Raw genomic sequence first — 22346 nt, 5'->3', positions numbered from 1 at the left:
ATTTTGCCCCCTAAATTTTATTTTTATTTTAGATGTAAAGCACTGTTTTATTATTTAAGCATGAACTAGGTATATTTAATTTTTTTTTATTATCAATATTATTATTTTAATTATTTAGCTTCTGTAAGTAGACTATTAAGTAGCTTTTAGACTATGCCATTTTCGATTTTATTATTGCTTAATTTTTCAAAATGCTTTTTTCAAGTAAATAAATAAAAAAAAAATTAAAAAATAAAAAGAAGCATCTTGAAAAAGCGTTTCGGTGATGGTGAGAAGTTGTAATTGTTAAATAAAATATAACGTTCCTCTAAAAAGGTTTTTTAATTGTTTGGCATGACTGACCCACTAAAATAACTAAATTAAGGACCAGTTTATGATTTATTTTTGGCTTGACTTTGACTTTTTAAAATATTAAAAAAATACCGTTAAAATCTCAAATCATTTCTTTTTATTAATTCGTTGTTAGTTTAATGTTAACTCCTAGTTACATATCATTAAATTGGTTCTTTTTGCTGTAGATTATTGTAGGGGTGTTGGTTCCTTAAAGTAGTGCTTTAGTTGTACTAATTTGGCTCATTAAATAATTGAAACTAGTTAGATGAAGCTTAAATCTTTACAATTAACACCCTACATTTATCTACAGCTGGATTATGAGAAAATGTTCCACGTGATTTAATTTGATTTTAAAAATCTCTTGTCAGCGACTTATTGGCTATTAATTTTATCTAGAGTGCAGTTCATGAATAGTTTCTGTTTCTGGCTTGTGTTTTTTCCTTTTTGATTTTTTTTAAAAGTTTGGATGTGGTCAATAAGAGAAGGTAAATTGCCAAATTTGTAGATGAACTGTATCGTAAAAAAACTGAAAGTTGCCCCTTGTCTTGTGATACATGTTGATTTCAGTGTTATCTCAATGTATGCTCCTATTAGTATACCAAACAAAATGGCAGCTTTTGAAAAACCGTTTCCAAATTGAAAACTGCCATTTTTTGGCATCAAAAAAAATGTAGTTTACCTTCCCATTTGGTCACATCAAAGTTTTGTTAAAAAATTTGGCGATTTAAAACATAAGCGGAGAGGAAAGGCGTGCATTAAAGAACTGTACCACATAAGAAATTGAATACAATGAAGTTTTAATATGTAAATTCAAGTCGGTCATATTCCTTTCCTGCATGTCACTAATTGGCAGACCGTCATCTGTCAGCTAAATTACAATTGACTTAACTAAATAAAACTATGGCTTTTACCCTGCCATCTAACAATGATCTTCGAGGAATAATTTGGTGTGGTTTATAACCATTCGCCTCTTACGCATAAGTTTGCACAGTTTGCGCTCTTTTGGTGTTGTGTTGTAATTATTGGTGTAGTAGACATCTTAGTTTTGGCATTAATGACTGGACAGGAGGCCAAACAAACAAGAAATTTTTCAATTTTGACAGATTACGTGCCGCCGGAGGATTGGGGACCTGAATATCCAATAGGCGGCGCTAGCAGGCATAACATTCCGATGCCCACATTGTATAACGCGGAAGGTAAGAGATTTTAAACTTGTAGTAGTGTATAGTAGAAAAGAGCTTTGAACTTTTTGTTTAACCAAAAATTGAATTTTTATGATTTATAATATTTTTGCCATTTATGTCATTAACTACCTCAAACATATTTTTTTATTCTTATTCTTTGGGTGAAAATAGATTTTTTACTACCGTCCTTAAAGAACTCACTTTCCAAGATATATAAACCTTTAGTTGCCTATTCACTATTCGTTAATGCGTCCAATCGTCGCAATGTTTTCGGACTATTGCCTAGTGGGTATACAGGTTGGAGAATCAATCATTACGCATAGAGAAGCGCAGTTCATGTGCTCTGCTACATCATTGTTTTTCTATACGACTTTATTAAGCTAGCCTCTGACTTTGATGGAGGTAACTGTATTACTTGCAATAAAATTTCTCAAAATGTTACGTGAAAGTTCAGGCATTTATAAAATATTGATGAAGGCGGATACAGTAATAAAATAAAAATGGTTTTCACTGTTGATCAAAAGATTAATATCATTAAATGGTATTGTCATGCGGATAGTGCAGAAGAAGTTGTCGGCCGTTTTATATTTGCATATCCTGATCAGCAAGACCCTACTGCTAAAACAATTTATAATATCTGGCATAAGTTTGGCATAAAATGGTACCTTAAACTCTGAGAGATATTTACTTTTATTGCAACAAAATATTATACCCGCTGTACGAAACTTGGATGTTAATTTTGAGGAAATTTGGTTTCAACAAGACGGATGTTCTGCTCACAACGCTAGACAAGTGTAGGAGTTTTCCTACACTTGTCTAGCGTTACTAACTAAACACTTTTCCTGAACGGCTTGTTTCCACAAGAGGTACCATACCATGGCCTCCGCGATCTCCAGGTCTGACGCCTTGCGACTACTTCTTATAGGGCTATTTGACGGAAATTCTTTACCAACACCGACATGAAAGAGCCGTTAATTTGGACGAATTGCGACGTAGAATTTGTAATATTTTTAGGTCCATTACACCTAAAATGTTGGCCAATGTACGTAGAGAATTTTACGACAGGTTGGGATACTGTGAAGCCCAACAAGGAGGTGTATTTGAACACCTTATTAAATAATCCATTTAATTAGAATTATTATTTTGTTTAAGAGTTATTTTTCATTTTATTTTAGAATATTGTATTTACTTTTTAACCAAAGGTTTTTAAGATTTGAGCATATTAAAGTTGTTTTTTTGACTTGCGATTATGAGCACGTTAAAAAACAACATACATTTTTATCTTTCGTGTGCGCGTAAAATTCCAATACTTGATTCGAGGCTAACCTACCCACCTCCAAGCGCTTGCTAAACATCACTGCCAGCAAGCCGAAATTAAATTCACATTGTGAGCGGTACCGAGAATCGGCGTCGCTATCGGTGGGAGGTTAACGATGCAGTCGTTCTCTGTCTACTCTCTATCTATTAGGTCCAATACATTAAAACTCAATCCGTAAGATTCAACTAGCCAAACGTGTATAATCTTAAAAACATACTTAAAAAATTAATTATTTAAATAAAGGTTTAAACAAACCTCCTTCTTTGGCTAAACAATAAGTTACCCAACCTATCATAAAAGTGTTTTCGTACTTCCAAAAGAGTTTTTGGTGAAATAGAATTCAATTCAACAATATTCTCCTGCAGGTCCTCTAAATTTGTTGGCCTACTTAATTCGCGTTTGTAAATGGTCTCTTTGAGATAACCCCAAAAATAAGTCATTTGAGGATAAATCTGGAGATCTACGAGTCCATTTAATGTCGCCATTCTCACGTCATTTGTTGCAATTACAGTCCGCTAAATATCTTACCAAATTACATTGAAGACACTTTACAAACATTACTTTTCTTAATTAAAAACTATTTAAGTTGTTTTTTCAGAGAAGTTAATGAACATATAAATAGTAAGTTTCTGAATAGATGGATAGGGCGCAATGGACCCATTTCTTGACTTCCTCGTTCCCCAGATTTAATGACGTGATTTTTTTCTGTGAGGCTATTTGAAAGAGCTGATGTATCATGATGGAGCAGTAAATACTCCGGAGCGCATTAAAGATTCTTGTTTATAATTGGTGGATAACAGGATTCTTTTCGAGGCTTGTAAAGAGTCGTCGATTTATCAAGCAAGAGTGTGTCTTATACAACTCTTATATTGGTAATTTTTGGTTTATTAACTTCTTTTGAGAGTTCTACAAGGTGTAAAAATAAATGACTCAATTTTGAAAACACTCTTTATTATTAGTTACTTTAATATTTTGTGGCAAATGGTTATACATTTTTATTGGCATAGAATATGGCCCCATTAAGGTAGCATGTAAGCGACACTGGGGTGTACACAGATTAAAGAAATACTGATGACCCCATAACTTAAACGAGGGAATACTTTTATGTGCGTCCAATGATATTTTATTATCCATCTTTATCTTGAAACAATTCGTAGAAGCTGCCAATTCTAACCTTTTAACATGTAATTTATGTTAAAAGTTGTTTGATTTGTTTAAAGGATAAAGTTTGAATCAACTGCGTATAGTGCTGTAAAAATATTTGGCCTCCTAATCGCGGATAATTCATTATGCATAATGTTACTTAACAAGGAATAAGGTTGGAGCAAATTGACGGCCTTTTGGAACTCCAACATTGTTAGGGAGCATGTTTAAGTCTCCCCTTCACACTCATCTCCCTCTTACACACTAAGGTAGGGTTGGCGTTTATGTTTATAAAAGAAAAAGCCTTTATGTACGTCCAAATCACAAAAGAGCATATGTACAAACTGTATTTTATAGCTTTGCCAGATTCTGACCAGCTTTTGACCTTGTAAACTCATATTGTATTAATCCGAGTTGAGATAGTGAGTGTCCTTTTAGAAAAAGCGTCGATAGCGGTTTGGAAGTGTCAAAGTTCGGTTCATAAATAATACAAACCCTGTACAACCAGACCAATTTTAGAGGACACAATATTGACTGCTTTTAAAAATATGACAATATTATTATTGATTAGGTACCGTTGATATAATATGTAGCAACAATCTTTTAAAAAAATCATTAAAAATAATTGGGAATGATTACTTGGTATTGAATACAGCTGAAGACGGGAAAACTAAATAGACACGCTATATATTTCAAATTTTGATCATTTCTTATATTTTTTTAAAATGTTCATTTAAATGCCATTTTTTGATTTATTATACATGATTTACTATATGACATAAGACATATTTATAAAACAGAATACCATATAAGAAAGAAAGAAAAGAATAAGTACCCGAATGATCAAAATTACAAAATCTTTGTTCCCAATTTGAAAAAAAAAGGATTGCCCTACCAGTGATGTAGTAATATTTGTTTATTAATTGTTGCTTTATCAATTATAAATTCAAGTTCCAGATTTATTTACTAACTCCAAAAATCTCATTTTATACTCCTTAATGTAGTTTTGCACCTAGACAACTGAAGGCCTGTATGTGCAAATGAAAAGAGTTAAGTTGCTACTCAAAAAAAATTTCCCTACACTCCATAATTAATTTAGTTACTATAACAAACCAAAGTAGATATTAGAAAAAAATACATCTTTGTAACCTGTTTTTTCCCGAACAATTTATTTTTTTATTAAACAGCAGTGCATTTTGAAATATAAATGCTTTACACTTTTTATGAAAAATTGTAACTTGGGTTATATTTCTAATTGTTTTTGGTAGGACATTATAAGGTTTTAATTAATAATATGTATTTAAATGTGAATAGCGGTAATTTTCTAAGAGTCCAATAAACCGGATTGGAAGCACTAGTCTTCAATATAAAGAACGGTTGATCGAACGAGAAAATTGTGATTTTTGCCTTTTGTGGATAATAAAATGCCAAAAGTACCCTCTTACCTTAAATTAATGTGTCTAATATTACATTTCTAATAAAAAATATTTGTTCCCGTAAGTCGATGATGATATTAAAACAAAAAAACGTTTTAATTAATTCTATGTTACAAATAATAAGCAAAATATTATGAATACATTATATTAAGTCTACAATGACATAAAATTACGACTAAGATTTCCTGGAAACTGATTTTAATAACTAGAAGCTGAAAATCCCGTTTTGACGAGCTAGCTACATCTAGCCAATTTAATGTCGTACAAAATGATTTAAAGTATTGTTCTCTCCTTTAGTACCATACCACTTTATAAACAATCAATTTTATATTAATGACGTTACATAAAATAGACTAAATTGTAAAAAAAAAATATTTGAATTTAGGTCAAAAACTAAAACCAAAGTTAGGAATCGTAGAACTAGTCCTGTATAATATTGCTGCAATGTTGGCTGGAGTGGCGTCCGGCTATGATGTAAGACTGTCTAACATTTCACCATTACATCCCAGATTACAGCCTAACAGGTAAACACGAGTTACGTTTAGAGTTTTAGATACAGTTTTGAATAATAAAATAAAAAATTACCAATCCTTAGTAGTGATATTTAAAAACACACTGTTTTTTAACAATATTACTTACAGTCGTTTAGAAGTTGTGGACATGCCTGCTTGGCGCCCCGTAGAACCTCAAGAGTACGAATACTCCACCGTCTCAGGGTACAACCATAACACGTATCACGGTCCTACCAGACATTGTAGACCTATGCTCACTGGCTCGCAACTGTTAACTTTACAAAACGAAGAAAAAAGACCCTTAAGGTACTTCCTTGAAGTAAAAAGTAGGTTTATTACACTAATGTTGTCTTAAAGGTTTACAGACTCTCCCCAACATCATCCTCCGAATCCCTCGCCTAGGAGAAAATCAAGTTCGACCAGCAATGACGGGTCGGACGTTTATGCCACTTTCGAAAGATCTGACAGGTCTGCCACCATATACATTCCAGGAGATTACCATAGGTAAATGAATTTAAATATATAAGAATCTTTTTTCTGTATTTCAAAGAATTAGAAACTGTTAACTCAGCGTCTCTTCTGATAGGTGTCAGACTGAAACAGGGCACTGTGTGGGCTGTAATATAGCTCAACCATACACGAGCACTTACAGCAACAGCCAACAGGAACCAAGTTATGGATACAGTTCGGAGAACAGCGGAACTACAGCCACCTTGTATGGCTACGGTACAGACTACGCCTACGATAATCCCAGCAGTATCAGTAGTCATAGTGGGACTAGGACCCCGCAACGGTTGCCCTTACAACAGGGTCACAGAAGAACGTCATCTAACGTATCCAATGCGAGTTCTACCGCCACTAGTGGTTCGAATATTAATCCTAGTTTTAGGTAAATATCTTTTTTTTGGTATTGGTGGCACGTACCGGCTTGATGATATTTGCTTAAAACTAAAGTAAAAATTACTTTTAAAATTTGATAGGTTAGAGGAAGAATACACACCTACTAATTACCTCCCGAGAAGACCGCCGTATGAATACGACTACAATTCTTATTCAAGAACGAACTCTCAGGAATTAAGCAATTTTGAGAGACCAAATACGTTAGAAACGGTGAGCGCAGTTAGATTTACCAGTCAGTAAAAAAAAATACTAAATTTTAAAAACGAAACAGGTCAGGTACTACTTAAGCCGGTCTGGTCAATCTGGTTAAAAAAATTACTTTTTAAAGAACCACTCCTTTGACAATAAATCTGCAACCAATAGGCTATTGTGGCTGGCTCACACAATTAATTTAGTAATAAGGGCATTTCCAGATGCTGTCACGTCACTTCGTAAACGAGACAAAATGTAAAATAAGTTTGGTAAAATATAAATTCTTCGCACATTGTTCTGGTGGTTGCAAAATGTTTTTTGATTTCTCCTAAACATCGTCCTTGAATGCCCACCTTGATCAATGCAAGATTGTTGGACCCATAGTCAAGATACTGTCAAAAACAACACGTAGCAGGCTCTTTATGCATCATGGCCGATTCCCTAACCTGTATATTAAATAACTGCAAACACACAATTATTATATTAAGTATATTGTTTAACTTGGTTGACTTTAGTTATGCCTTATCTTGAATTGATTCCATATCATACATTAATTTTTCCAAACATAAATAAATATTGGACTGTTGCATTGGAACATATCACTTAAAGGCACGAAGTATCTGTTAGTGATTCTTTTTTTCCTTATTGGTTTTTGGTTTTTTAATTTTACAGTTTATTAACGATGTATAAACATCGTTCCTACTACTTTACAACAAGTCGATCTGGGGAACTTCGGAACATAACTTCTGATCTACATTATATGCCATGATCAAATAAATTTTAGACGATAGATAATAATCTGTTTTCCAATATCAGTGTGCTATTGATCAAACAGTAATGGAGATGTTTAGATTAAAATGTCCAAGACTCCCTTTGAGTCGGATGGAACTTGAAAGTTGCTTCTATCTCTTTTAGTAGTTCTTCAAATGAGCTTATGATGCTCAATAAGATCGAAGTTAAAGAATGGGTCATTGATTAAAAGGTGTTAAAATAAATTTGATAAAATTAACGGTTTATGATATAAGAGTAAAATGACTTCAAGTAATTACTATACTAGTGCTTTTAAAGTTAAATAATTTTGTAAGAATAAAAAAAAACAATTTTTTCCAGGTAAATGTATTACTACAGCTATAATATAAGATAGATTAAAAATATTAATATACAGGGTATCAATTTGAAAACTTTAAATGCAAATATCTCTGAAACTAAAGAAGTTATAACAGCACAATTTTTGGAGTAGTATTCACCTGCATAAGAATTTTTCCTAAATTTTATACGGGGTCAAAGAAAGGTATCAGTTAAATAAAATAAACTCTGTTAAGTATTATTTTATTAATTAGGTCAAAATGCACATTCTGTAATAATGCGTTATCGAAGATCATCGAGTGAAGTTGGTTGCGTTTTAAGCACAACAGTTTTCGAGTGGCGCCAGAGAAAAAAATTGAGGGGTGTTAGATCTGGTGATCTCGCTGGCCATACCATCGGACCTCTTCTCCCAATTTACTGATCTGGAAACGCATCATGTAAAAAATGTAATAAATCTTCGTTTTGGTTACTACCCCCATGAATATCCAACTGATTTTCTATTTCTTCAACAATTTCCAAGTAAGTTTCGCTATTAAGGTTACCATTAATAAATAAAGCCGACACTAGTATTACCCAATTTTCCTGTCCACACATTGATTTTTTCTGAATACTGTGTGTGTCCTTGAAAAACATGCGAATTCTTATCACTCAAGTGTCTACAGTTGTGTAGTTATGTTTATTTACGGAACCATTAAAAAAAACGTTCATTCGTCGCTAAATACCTATGATTGTACCTACGCTTTGTACCTATGATTAAATTTGTGCTTTCAGGAAAATACATAATTCTATGGTAAATCCTATTTGCCATGGAATAGAGATCATTTATACTAATCATAAAAAGTAGTGGAACAACATAATTGTTGTTCAGATTCAAAGAGAATCAAGTGCATTTCCCTGACACCATATCTCTTCAATTTTTTTATTAGAAACTCTTTGTCCAGACTGTTTAGATAGGTCTATAAAAATGCCAGGTCCTATTTCATCCCTTTCAAAGTATTGAAGTACTGTTTCAATAAAACCATATTAAGTTATAAAGGTAGATTTACTTCTTAAATAAATATGATTTTAATTGAATGAGTTACTTTAGTTCATAAAACTAGTCTGCCATTTATACATAGCAAGCGCAAATATTGTAGAGAAAGCTGGTAGTGGGCTTATGGGCGTATAAGTATGTGACAGATTGGATTTTTTTCAATACTTTCAGCCACGCTGTAAACCATTTTGTGAAGTATTTGGTACTTCTCTGTGAAGTACAACTTACATTGGATATTACGACTTAAAATGGATATTGATCAGTAGCAAACAAGAAAAAACAGTTCAGAGTAGAGTACTTGATTATATTTAGCAACGGATTTATTACAAAGTGTGCATCCATTCCAAAGGAAGGCTTTCAGAATGTTAAAAATGAGTTTCAAAAATATTATTATTTTTGTTTAGCCTAAAACGGGAAGCATTTTAAGCATCTAACAGCACTTTATAGAACAGAGCTTATTTTATTTTACTTGTAACTTTCTTTGACCCTGTATTAAATTTAGGAAAAATTCTTTTGCAGGTGAATACTTTGAAAGACTTTTAGTGGTTGTAGTTTCCCCTACCTGTATAACATTTCTACAAAAGTACGCTTTTCTAAATCTGTAAGTTTCAGAGATATTTGCGTTGAAAGTTTTCAAATTCTCTGTATGTATTATATAACATATTTCAGGTGGGTTTTACAAAACTCCGATCCAGCCTGAAACGAAACAACTTTAATACATCAACCGGGGGTCACTCGGGTGGCAACACCCCCACTAATCCGACTCCTCCAGACAGCTTAACTAGCGATGACAGCTCATATATTTCCGCTAAGGAGAGTAACAATGGATCCGTTAGTAGGGTGCGTTTTTCGCCCACCACCCTAATGGATTTACCAGTGCCAGGTCAAAATTTAGATACGACAAAACCGCTTCAGGCGAGGAGAAGTCGACTGAGACCTTCCTTAGCCGAGATGGAACGGGAATTCTTATCATAATATTTAATATGATATTATATGTACTAATACTAGTCTTTATTTGTAAAAAAGAGAGACCAGATATACTCAACAAAATTTCTAATGAAATCTAGTCATGCTTAATCAAAATTGGATGAATTCGCCTTTATATAGCTCAATTTTTGTTTTGTTTTTTTTTTGTTCAGTTTAGTTTGATGCTGCCTTGTACGTTGTAAGTGTATTGTACGATACTGCTCAAGTGTATTTGCTAGTTTTTTAGCACTAAATGTTGTTTTATGACGATGATCAACTATTTCGACAATTAAAAGTCTTTTTGAGACTCGGTCATAAAACAGTAATAAAATTATATAAACAAACAATCCATAGTGCCTGATATTTTAAATAATATAATGATTGCATTTCCTATTTATATTGTTGTTTTAAGAACAAATTGTACCTGTTTTTAAATCTAGTGTGGCGGTCTGAGTGCAATTTCTAATCCACATAAGACTTGAGTTTTTTTGTCAAATTAATAAGTAAGACTGTGTACTCATTCCATTTTTTCTTCAACTAAAAATTGACCAACTGAGCAGCTAACATGCGGTAATTAATATCGACACGTGTGTATAAATTACATGACAGTGTAAATATGAATTTATTTATACATAGTGTACATAATTTTTTATATAAATTAAATTATTAACTGTTTTAGTCATTTGGGCGCTGCTTTAGAAGCAAGCTGCGTTAATCCTGATGCCATCATAAGATATTATATACCTATAAGAATAAATGCTAATTTTATGTTCTTTTCGAATTGTACATTCCATGGAACAGAATGAACCTAATACTCTTTATTGTGTGAATATGCGATGTAGCAACTAAGAAATTTAAGTCAATAATAAATAGTTTTATTTAAACGAGATATTTGTGTAATCTTTCATGACCCAGATTTTGATGTAATCGGATCCAAGTCTGTATAAATCATCCAACCTCAATTAGGCTGCAGTAAAATGTTTAAGAGTAACGTGCAATTTCTCGCAGAGATTTCGTTGCTGCAACTTGTTCTAATTTAGTGTTGTTGAGTTTTTAACTAAAAAAATTTCGTTGGTTTCGCTTATTTGTTTTCAGCTCTGGTTCACATTATATTATTTGTATTTGTTTTTTCTTTATAAATTTCCTTTTTTATATTAAAGTTTATTAGAAATAAATTAAAATAATCTCCTACGTCAAAGAAAATGAGTCAATTAAGGTCAACTCAAAATTTTATAAGGGAACGTGAGTCCGTTCAAATATTAATTCTAATTTACTAGGCAAATCCAAAACTTTACCAGACTATAGCTTTAATCATCCAGATTACACATTAAAAACTAAAAGGCATGATGCCCTTAATAAGATCAAGGCAGCTCTATTGGAAAATGGCTATTTTGCTATATCTATTGAAGGGATGAATAGAAAATTCTATAATTTAGGAACATAATTATTTAAGGAGTATGGAATAGTGAAAAAACATCTTGTTAGTGGATCTGGGACCGCTGATCTCTACATGCCAAAGATATGTGTATGATTTAGTAGTGGTATTTTTGATTTTACTTGAGGAATATCTAATGAAATTGAATATTTGCCTTTTTTTATTTCTGAACAATGATAGAACGGTCAATTATCAAGAAAGGACTACGTCTGTATTTTATGTTTCCTTGTAAACAGTTTTTTTTTTTAAATAAATATTTATATTAATCTGTTTTGTATTTGTCGGTTTATTCAAAACAAACTTTCTTCTAATTAGGCAATCCAATTACTATTGCAGAATATTAGCGGAAAAGTCTGTAGGATTTTGCAGCATACTCTTTCATTGAGTATGTAGCGATCAGATACTCAACAAAAGAAAAAAATAAATAACCCTTCCCTTTTCTGTGGATTGTAGAATTCTATTTCTATTGGTGTCGTCCTTCTCATTCTTAAATCAGGTAAAAAAAGACAACATCTGTAGAAATCAAATTTTAGAATACATAAACAGAATCCCAGATCTGATTATTTTGAACTTAATATTGAACAAAGGTGGCCGGTATTATGAGAACAGAAACAGGGGAGACGGATTATCATGGTGTGGTTGTTATCTTGTTAATTGATTTATAATTACTTTGATCTTATTAGTCCTGTAGGTTCAAAACAATTTTAAATAAATTCACTCGATGGAGGGCAGAGGATCAATGCGAGCTTTTGATTGGCTTAAAAGATAGTAGGTTTACCCTCCACTGACATAATATTTGGTGCAATCTGGCGAATTTTGAGATTAACTCTTGAAAATTTTGAAATTTCAATGTTGGCAACACTGGCGGATAGTGCAGCCCCCTTCTTTCCATTCACGGTTACGCAATACGAGCACTCGTATTAAAACTCGTATCAAAATCTTGGTTAATCTTCTTGACATGACCCACACATTGTAAGGAATAGGCAAAGGATTTCTCAATTCCTCGTAACTTGTAACGTAAAAACACTTGAAAAATGAGCATTCTAAGGAGTATTGCTCTAAATGGCTGGTTTCTACCTATAATTGTATTCCTTTTATTCGTAAAGGTCTGGCCTAGCAAATTTTCTGAAAATCCCACTTGATTATGGAAAATGGAATAAAATATGGGTTCTTTCACCGGCAACAATCTTTCGATGCACTGGAATTATAAGCCCAACCCAACCAAACCAAATATAATGGATGAATCATCGGTTGGGTTTATAATTCCAAGTACAATTAGAATGTATAAATGTTAAAATTATAGCTTTTTTTGGAAAAAACAAGCCACTTGAAAATTCACTACTCCACCATCGGCATATTGTTTCCTGTAAAACTACACACATTTTAAGCCGTTGCCCATAGTTTTAGGTGCATTGATTAGGTTATTACTTTTAGGTATTTGATTTTATTAATAAGCATTTTTAACAGTTGTTCGAAAGTTTTTATTATCACACATATTTTAAAATACATACACAAAAAGTAACTAATTAGAATTAAAAAATAGATTGTAAATATAAATAGGATGGTGTATTAAAAAACATACAATATGAGAAGAAAATTCACATTAATAAAACATTATAAGTGGCACAATTTGGTAAATTAAGTTACCCCAAAATAATACATAAATATTAAAATAAATTATTGTTTATTTTAAATTTATCGTATAAGAACAATATGAGGTAACGATTAAATTTTAGTGGTATTAATTACTAGATACAACTGGGTTATAACTCACTCTCTTATAACACTCTAATTATACCTGTCATAAAAATATTACAATAAAATACGCGTGTAGGTTTTCCAAATGACAGAAAACTGCAATAAGTATTTTTATATTAAATAAGAAAAGATCAAAATCTGAAATATGAAAACTGGTATTTGTTTATTAAATTGAAAACACTATTTTTATTAAGGCCTCATCATCATATCTAAATTGTAACAACGATGTAATAGTCTCACGTTTAAAGCTGTGTTTTTACTTATTGTATAGGGAAAGTCGCTTCTACGATACTATCCATTGTAGTACGGCCGTGTCCCTTCCGCCTATGGAGACCAGCCTTGTATCGTCATGAAGAAAAGTGACAGATGTCACGTGAGCGGCGTGACCTCCGTATGTATGACAGAGAGACTAAAATAAAAAAATTGTATAAATGACCAATAAAGCTACAGTTCATAGGTCTGTGAGCGATTCGAATCTTTAATGAGTGTCGAATCGTACGAATGGTACTAACTTAAAGATTGATATTTGTACTGAATCTAAATTGTAGATGACGTCGAACTATTGTACATATGGCCACTAGGGCCCTAAAGATAAAATTTATAATATTTGCAAGTTCAAAAAATAGCAGAGAAGAATCTTTCTCTTTTTCGTAGATGAACTGGATGTTAGGATCAATTGAATTAGGGAATATACATTTAAAGAAGTTCTCCAGATCCTTTTTTGGTGCCATTCAATATTGTAAAAATATCATCGACATACCGAAGCCATGTTCTAATATATTTTTTAAAGAGATTATGTTCACTAATTTTTTGTTCGATATTGTAAATAAATATTTCAGCATGAAATGAAGAAAGATTGGATACTATAGCCAAACACAACCTTTGTTCAAAAAAACTACCATCACACTGGAAGAAACTGAAAAAGCACACCATCAACCAATGAGAAGGTAGTTTGGTCAAATTAAAAAGCATTTCTGATTATAACAATAATATGCTAGGAAAAAGATCCGTTGGTATTCAGAGAGCTAATAGGTTTTCTGTTACTTAAAAAGAATTTTTTGAGTCATTATCATGGGTATAAAAAAATTTAATATAACGAAAGGTGCCATTACAGATTTAAAGTTCATCTTTGTCCTAAATACATTAATAAGTCTATATTCTTCTTCTTATTAATGATTGATCGTAAGAGATAATATTATCTAACTTAATATTTATTAAAATAGTGACGTATTACTCAACAGAATAGGTAACTAATAGGTTTGTCCTGTTTTTTAATCAGTCATGTGACATCATTTTAAAACAAACTTTCACTTTAATTGGGTTTCTTCTAGTTTTTATAAGGATATACTTAAACGATATTTAAAGATTATAAGTTATCATAGTAATTGTGGATTTCATCTAGATTGTTTTTTTATTTTGACAATGCTTAAGTTTAAAGTTGTAAATTCTAGGTAATTATATTAATTCAAATACTCCTGCATTACCTATTGCCATATTTTTTTATTTAAACTCTTGCAAGCTCAGGACTAGTAACATAAATGAGACTTTTAAGGTAACCCCATAAAAAAAGAAGTTCAGTAAGGTTAGATCAGGAGACCTCGTTGGCCAGTTTAGGTTCCCAAAAATAACCACGTATCAAAGTCATATGTTGTAGCAGAGGTACCGAAAACTCCTAAAGCATCATACTAAGCTATCAATATTAGGCTTTAGATAGGTCAAAGTGTTTTATTTAATCATTGTTTTGAAAAAAATGGTGGATTTTAAAGAAATTTAGGCTTCATTCTTGCGCTATTTGATTTTTAGATTAATAAAACGTTTAATATTCCTTTAAAATTTGTGGAGGAAAAGGTAAATTGCGCTTATGAAGTTTAAGGAACATATTAGGTATTATATTCTACATTACATTCTTCTGAGTTATAATGTACTGGATTGCCGCAGCACCTGTCAGATTCTGAGGAGCAATTATTATAGTCTTTGGACGATCACAGTGTTTCACATTTATAGCTAACAATATTTCTCTATTCCATTTCATCCACTATTTGAGCAAATTTTTACTTTGTGTGTCTTTCATTCGCCTAAAGCTACGTTCAGACGGCTCCGCTAAACAGACCAGTGTAAACGAGAGGCGCGTGAGCCAATAATAGATTCGTGTTATAGATAAATTTTTTAGAATATAGATGACTTTCTCATACCAAAATTTCCTATAGAAAGTTATGCCGAGAAAGTTGTAACGAAATCATTAGAATTGCAACCGTTCAAAAAACAATGGTACAGAGAGTCCATAATAATTCAATAATAATCGACCATAATTACAGAATTAAAATTTAGTTTCATACCAGAATTGTGTACTTGTTTACTTAATTAGTTACCTTAGGTTGAGAAGCTGGATAACTGAAAAGCTTAACTTTGCCATAATCGTCAGCCGTAGCCAAGAGCTTCTTATCGTGACTTCTATCGCAGGCATTGACGTCAGTGCCATCTGCATTTTCGGGCCATATACCAACTGTCGAAAAAGTCAGGGTACATGTATTCGTTGCCCAGTCGACGTCGCGCATCAGAGTCGATTGAGGAATCTGACGACAAGTACCTGCATTCCCTGAAGTACAAAAAAATCTAAGATAGAGTGTTTCTAAATAAGATGTTCAGAAGGAAACGTTCTTTAATTATTTAAGAGGAAAAATAAAATAAAATTGACTTACAGAACAGCAACTCGTAATCTCCACTATTACTTCTCAAAGTCTGATTATCATTTGCCCAGTCCAGGTGCGTGATAAAACTGGAGTGTCCAGTACACCGACCCACTCTACTGTACTTCATGCCATCCTCGCTTACTTGGTAGATGTAGATATGATTATCTCTAGAGCCTAAGGCCACCATATTCCCATCTGGAGCGAAACTTATAACTTGGATCGGTTCGTTCCCATCCGTATGATAACCTTACAAACCCAAAAAATAAGCATTGTAAAAACAAAATATTAATTTTAAACTCACCTAAAAGTTCTCTCGTCTGAGTATCAAAGATCATCCACTTCCCATTAACGCACCCCACCAAGATGACCGCACCGTCTTGAGAAAAAGTAACGCTCTGCGCCTGCTCACCGATGTCTTTGCTCCACAAAATACTATGGGACATACTGTCCCACAACTGTAAAACTCTATCATATCCGGCAGTGGCGAACTGTGGTATGCTGGGATGCGGTGCTAAGCCCCATAAGTCGTCAGAATGGCCCAAGATAATCGGTTGGAATCCCATTTCGGGAGTGCCATTCAATACGCAATTCCTGGTGGTCCCGAGCAGGAGTTGCGAGCCGGGGCCTTCTGAGATTACTCGAACACCACCATAGTGTCGTTCAATCTGAAAGTGTGAGAAAAATGTGTAATCTAGGTTTGTGTAGACTAGTTTTGTTCTATGATATTTTTTTCCAAATTTATTATATTTATTTGTTCACTCTTAAACTAAGTATTACACGATAGCAACAGAGGTAAAGAAATAAACAGATTCCAATAGTCCAATTAAATTATATAAGAATCATCAAGTTACAGGGGAACCAAAATTACCAAAATAATTTGTTTTTTTTTAGCTATGTTTTTTATAACCTTGGTGTTCTTTAACTCCAAGGTAAATTGTACAGAATTTAATTATCTACATTTGTTGTTTTATAAATATTTCTGTACAATTTTTATGGTTTAACGGTTAAATCAGAAAATCAAATTTAAATTTTCCCCAAAAAATGGCAAGGGAGCAGAGAGGGTCTAAGTGGTCCGGACACCCCCCGGGAATACGACTTCCCGAATAATTTTTAAACAAGTCTTTCAGAGTGAGCTTGCTTCAATTCGAACGAACGAGTATAATTTCATTTACACTGCTCAAATTAATTTTTCGGATTAAATAAAAGTTTCAGCCTTATTTTTCAAAAAGAAGACTGCGACTTGAGTAAAGGCATTGAATACGTGAACGATGTCCATAATCAAATAAGACATGCGTATCAAAGCAGACGAAGCATTCGGATAAATTTTACGCATACATTGCTGAATCGATTGATACCGTGTTGACTGTTCCTCAACAAGCAGAACGTTAAAAAAGTCAAGACGACTATGCTGGAAATCTTCTCAATTCTTGTACAAGTACTCTAAAGAGCTTGAATCGAAATTCTTAAAGCAACAAGATCTGCTTTCCAAAATATCCTGTATGTTATCCTAGGAAAATATGCAGAAATTAATGAAGTTCATTTGGACAAGGCTATATTTATTTTCAAAGAAGTATGGCCACGAGAGCGACCAAAAAAACCGTTTCACCGATCGAAGCTCTCGATCAGTATGATGTTGAGTTTTACAAACATATCTACCAGTCACAGTAGTTTCCGTGAACGGTGATTTTTAATTTTACGAAGATTCAAGATGTATCTGTGTAAGAAGACTGGAGAAGAACGACGCAATGGGCTCGGATTACTCAATATTTAGTGCGAAAGGTATTATCCATACAAACTTAGATTGCTGCATGAGCTGAAAAAATGATAATCCTGATCGCAAACTAGATTTTTCTGAAAATTTGATAAAAATGTGTAACTTAAATATATTGTTCGTTTGGCAGATACTATTTGGTAATGCAGCCATGTTTTGTTTAAATGGTACGGTAAATAAGCAAAATTTTAGTTATTGGAGCACGAATAATCCCCATTGGATGAGAGACAATCATACACAGCATCCGCAAAAATTAAATGTTTGGGCAAGGATTTTAAATAATACAATTATTGGACCTTTTTTTTAATTAAATTCCTACTGGAGACCGATAATTAGAATTTCTTCAAAACGACTTAATTCTATCTCGCAATTTCAATATGCCAAATAGATCTATTATCTGCTAAATGGAGTAGGTGTCCTACCCCAATTTGGTCGTTAGATACGCGAATATTTGAATGCGGTATTTCCGGGATAGTGGATTGGTAGGAAGGGTCCTACGGAATGGCCTACAAGATCCCCAGATGTCAAGGTCAAAAGTTTATTGAAAAGCAAAATTGATGTACAATTTACAAAGAATTCCTAAATTTATAATAAACATATAACAAACAATTACAAAGTGTACTTAGAGGTACAGTAGGAATAAAATAAAATTAGCCTAGACATACATGCACGCAAATTGCAAGTCATTAAGGTTCTACAACATAGGTATAGCTGGGTCAAGAAATTCTGTGAAAGAATAATTAGTAGATCTCAATAAAACTTTTTTAATGACAATATCAAATTTTCGTGTATTCAAGTTGCGAACCCTTAAAGGCAATAAATTATACATGAGCTTTCCATAGTGGAAAATAGTATTTCTACTTAAAGTGCTCTGAGACTGAGGTACCTGAAGGTTTTGTCTAGAACGTGTTTGGTAATTATGTATATTAGCCTTTTGTTGGAAGGTATTAGAATGACAGTGACGAAATATTTCAAACAAAATAAGACCATATAGAGTTAGTATTTTGTAGTGTTGAAACAGAGGCTTAGAGTGATCCCTGGATTTTTTTTTGGGGGCATTTAAGATCAAAAGTTTATAAAGAGAAATCGCGTAATTTTCATGATTCAAAATTAAAAATTAGATATGAAATTAGTCAAATTAATAAAAAAATTTTTAGCAATGTTTTGGCTAAGTTATTAAATAGGCTAGCATTTTGCCAAGAAGTGAATGGTGGGCATTTTGAACACTTAATAAAATAATTTAAATATTTCATTCGTTGAGTTTCATTTACAATTGTACGTACATTGATACGTACTTTTGACATGCATCATATTTTTTATATTAAAAAAAAACGAATAGAAAAATGAAATTAGTTTTAGTAGAATACTTATTAATAGTAACTAACTAGTAGTTAATAATTAGTAGAATTCTTACCTGGCTTACTACTCCTGTCTTCCCTAAATTACAATCAAACTTAACTATCCGACTATCTTTTCCGCCCCCGGTTATCACGCTGCCATCTTTCAGCACGCAAATTGAGAAAATGCCACCCTCGTGCACGTTTTTGATCATTTTCCAGATAGTGTTGGTGCCTCGACCCCAGATTTCCAAGTTACCATTGGAATCACCTTGAAAAAAAACACACTGATTAATGATATCATTGAATCACTTTTTTGTTCTTATACCCGTAATAGTTTCTCCAGTTTGTAAAAAGGCACAACAGGTTACATATTTGGGTTTATCTCGGGTTTCGAAAATTCCCATTCGTTTAAATAGAGTCCCGTTTACGTCCAGGGACCAAAATGCTATGTGGGACTTGCCACAAGTTACTATGGTGTTTCTGTCTAAGGGATGGAATTCTGCTGATACTATGGTGTCTACAGAACACTGAAAATTTATTTTAATAAAATTAATGATACTTTAATTGAATAAGTTTCGAAGTATGTGAGATATAATCTTGTAAATAATAATGTTGTACAACTTTCAGGCTATTAACTCTATATTCAAAATTTTGAGATCCGATTACCGCATACCGAGAGAATAAAATAAAACTAATATAACAAAACCGTTGATATGTAATTATTTTTATTAGAGTTCTTATCTTTTTTTCATAAGTCTTAACAAGTTGTATTCCTTTTAATTAAGCTTCAATTCAGCCGATAAGTGTGATTCTATTTCGATCTTTACATATAACAGAAATAATAGATGTTATAGATAATAACATATATTAAGAAATATAATATTACAGAGATTGAAAGATATTCTTTGTGACCGTAAAGTAAAATGTGAAAAAATTTAATTATTATTTATGAAAATGACACGAAAGCTTCTAATTTACGGAAGAATAACAAAATCAACCTATATATTCGAAATAATTCTAAGTACACGAATTTAAGTATTAAATTTCGTCTGCAATAAATGTTAGTGAGTGTTCCATAAGACTAATCTAAGCCAGGAGACCACTGCATACCTTAAGTGAGAGTCGTAACCTATGTTTTATTTTTTGATAAGAATAAATACATATTTTTAATTTAATGCAAACAAGGCTTAGTTTACAAAGAATTTTTTCTCAATCTCTAAACATTCCTCTATTTCATTTTTTAATTTTCTAAGTAGAAAATACTTGCAAATGCTTCAGATAATAATCTGGACATTTCGGTTATTCTAAATCAGATTTTTTAAATTTATCTTTTGGTTTTAATTATTGTGGAACTCCACTCGAATATGACAGTAGTTCTTAGAAGGAATATCCTTTATTATTTTTAAAAAGAATTTGTTTAAAATAGATTAAATTTTTGAGGTAGTTGGTGGCTCTCACTATTAATTATTTGATGTATTTTCAACTCTAGCTCTTGCATTTTTTTTTTGTTTTTGTCTTGAAGTTGATAATTCTTATTTGTTTTTGTTTCTTTTCGATATCCCTTTTCTTGCTCGTTTTTAACACTTTAACTTTCCCTTTGCATTTTCTTTCATCTAGTCGTCTTTCATGGCATTAAATAGATCCTACAGTAATCTATTTTTTATTTGTTTTTAATCCTTCGACTTAAAATACTTTAACAGCGACTCCATTAAAAATTTCGACATTTTCTAGTAAATGATCATAAAAGTAATTTTAATGTTTAGAATGATTTTTTCTGTTTATAGAAGATTATGGAAAAATATGTATAAATTAGAAGAGCTCATATGTCTTGAACACTTTAAATCTTTTTCTCTTTATTGCTAACGTTTCGGTCTATATTACGCCTTCTTCAATGCGAAAAGGAAAAATCAAGGTCTTACGTTTGACATTGGCGTATCTTTTGATAATGAAAAACTTGGTTGCTTACATACCAGCACTTCGATATATATACTCAAAAACTAGACACTTAATGGAATCATCAAAAGATACACCAACGCTCTACTTTATACTGTCAAACGAAAAGCCTTGATTTTTTCTGTTCGCCCTGAAGAAGGCCTAATATAGGCCGAAACGTTGGCAATAAAGAGAAAAAGATTTAGACGGTTTGGATTTTACTTTACCTCACATTCAACTTAACCCTTAAAATTTAAAATAATTAAACTGGGTCACTAAAATAACATATCAAATCATTTAAAAATTACGTGATTATAATTAATTAAAAGAAATTTTAGTTACTTAAGACAGCACTAAATAAAACATTTAGTAGACATATTACCAACATAAATCAGTACTAAAATAAGCTTTTGCTTTAAGTAATTAATGCAAAGCTTATTTGGGTATGTAAATTTAAACAAAACTAATGAGGTCATAACATTTAAATTTCGTTATTATACTCACTATATTTAAAATAAGACAATAAAAGATTTAAGTGTAAATAGTCAACAACAATGCTGGAAGTGAATATTATATTTTAAAATATGATTTTGAATTTGAAGCACATACAAGAATGTAAAATAGATGGTGAAATTGAAAATAAGCTATTTTCCAATTTTACCATCTATAAACAAGACGTGTAAGTTAAACGACACTATAGAATATAGACCAGAGAATATAAACAAGAATATATCCAATCTTAGAATATCGGTGCACAGAATATACAACAAAACGAAAAAAAATAATACAATTTTATTTGAACACTTTCTTTTGGTACTATTAGTACTGGTACTACTAGTTATAATTCGTCTAGAATTTTTTGTTTAGTTTCTTCCAATTATTACCTTTGTTTCGGTAATTCTATGCCCATTCTCGCCTCTCTGCCACTCCCAAACCGATATCGTATGGTCAGCAGCTTCATCTACGGCAACCAATAAAGAACCACCGTCAGCTTTCGAGAATGACAGACAACAGACAGCTAGCTCGAAATGATTTAGACCAATCACTGCTTGGGTATGAAGTGACACCGAGTTCCACACCCTTATATGAGCCTAAAATTTAATTATTTATTTAGCTAATAGTTATAACGAAAATTTATTAAAAAATTAAATATTATTGAAGATATTCATAATACTACAAATTAAAATTGCTGGAAAATATTTTTAAATCTTACAAGGTAAATCTTTGGCATGAAACAGGCAGAATTAATTTTTTTAATAAAACCTTCATGTGCAAGTCCTATTTTATAAAGTTGTACAAAAAGCACCAAAAAAACTT

General features: G+C 32.1%; 2 protein-coding genes across 12 annotated transcripts in view; one reads left to right on the top strand and one right to left on the bottom strand.

Annotated features, from left to right (window-relative positions):
* The window catches only part of LOC126739627 (mitogen-activated protein kinase kinase kinase 11), a 50916-nt gene extending 39924 nt beyond the window's left edge, over window positions 1–10992 (top strand). For all 4 annotated transcript variants that reach the window (XM_050445382.1, XM_050445384.1, XM_050445381.1 and 1 more), the window contains 7 exons: window positions 1437–1529; window positions 5800–5938; window positions 6056–6232; window positions 6284–6430; window positions 6513–6815; window positions 6907–7036; window positions 9807–10992. In XM_050445382.1, the coding sequence (XP_050301339.1) occupies window positions 1437–1529; window positions 5800–5938; window positions 6056–6232; window positions 6284–6430; window positions 6513–6815; window positions 6907–7036; window positions 9807–10112 (1295 nt within the window). In that variant the 3' untranslated portion in view covers window positions 10113–10992. The remainder of the gene's footprint in view (window positions 1–1436; window positions 1530–5799; window positions 5939–6055; window positions 6233–6283; window positions 6431–6512; window positions 6816–6906; window positions 7037–9806) is intronic.
* A 2401-nt stretch (window positions 10993–13393) lies between these two features.
* LOC126739628 (echinoderm microtubule-associated protein-like 2) overlaps window positions 13394–22346 on the bottom strand; it is a 52386-nt gene continuing 43433 nt past the window's right edge. For all 8 annotated transcript variants that reach the window (XM_050445390.1, XM_050445388.1, XM_050445393.1 and 5 more), the window contains 7 exons: window positions 21914–22120; window positions 19423–19624; window positions 19172–19365; window positions 16288–16651; window positions 15996–16232; window positions 15666–15892; window positions 13394–13705 (listed from right to left, as the gene is read on the bottom strand). In XM_050445390.1, coding sequence (XP_050301347.1) covers window positions 13580–13705; window positions 15666–15892; window positions 15996–16232; window positions 16288–16651; window positions 19172–19365; window positions 19423–19624; window positions 21914–22120 — 1557 coding nt within the window. In that variant the 3' untranslated portion in view covers window positions 13394–13579. The remainder of the gene's footprint in view (window positions 13706–15665; window positions 15893–15995; window positions 16233–16287; window positions 16652–19171; window positions 19366–19422; window positions 19625–21913; window positions 22121–22346) is intronic.

Source organism: Anthonomus grandis, chromosome 8 (genome assembly GCF_022605725.1).
Source record: "Anthonomus grandis grandis chromosome 8, icAntGran1.3, whole genome shotgun sequence".
Lineage (NCBI taxonomy): Eukaryota > Metazoa > Arthropoda > Insecta > Coleoptera > Curculionidae > Anthonomus > Anthonomus grandis.
This window is presented reverse-complemented; position numbering and strand designations above follow the sequence as displayed.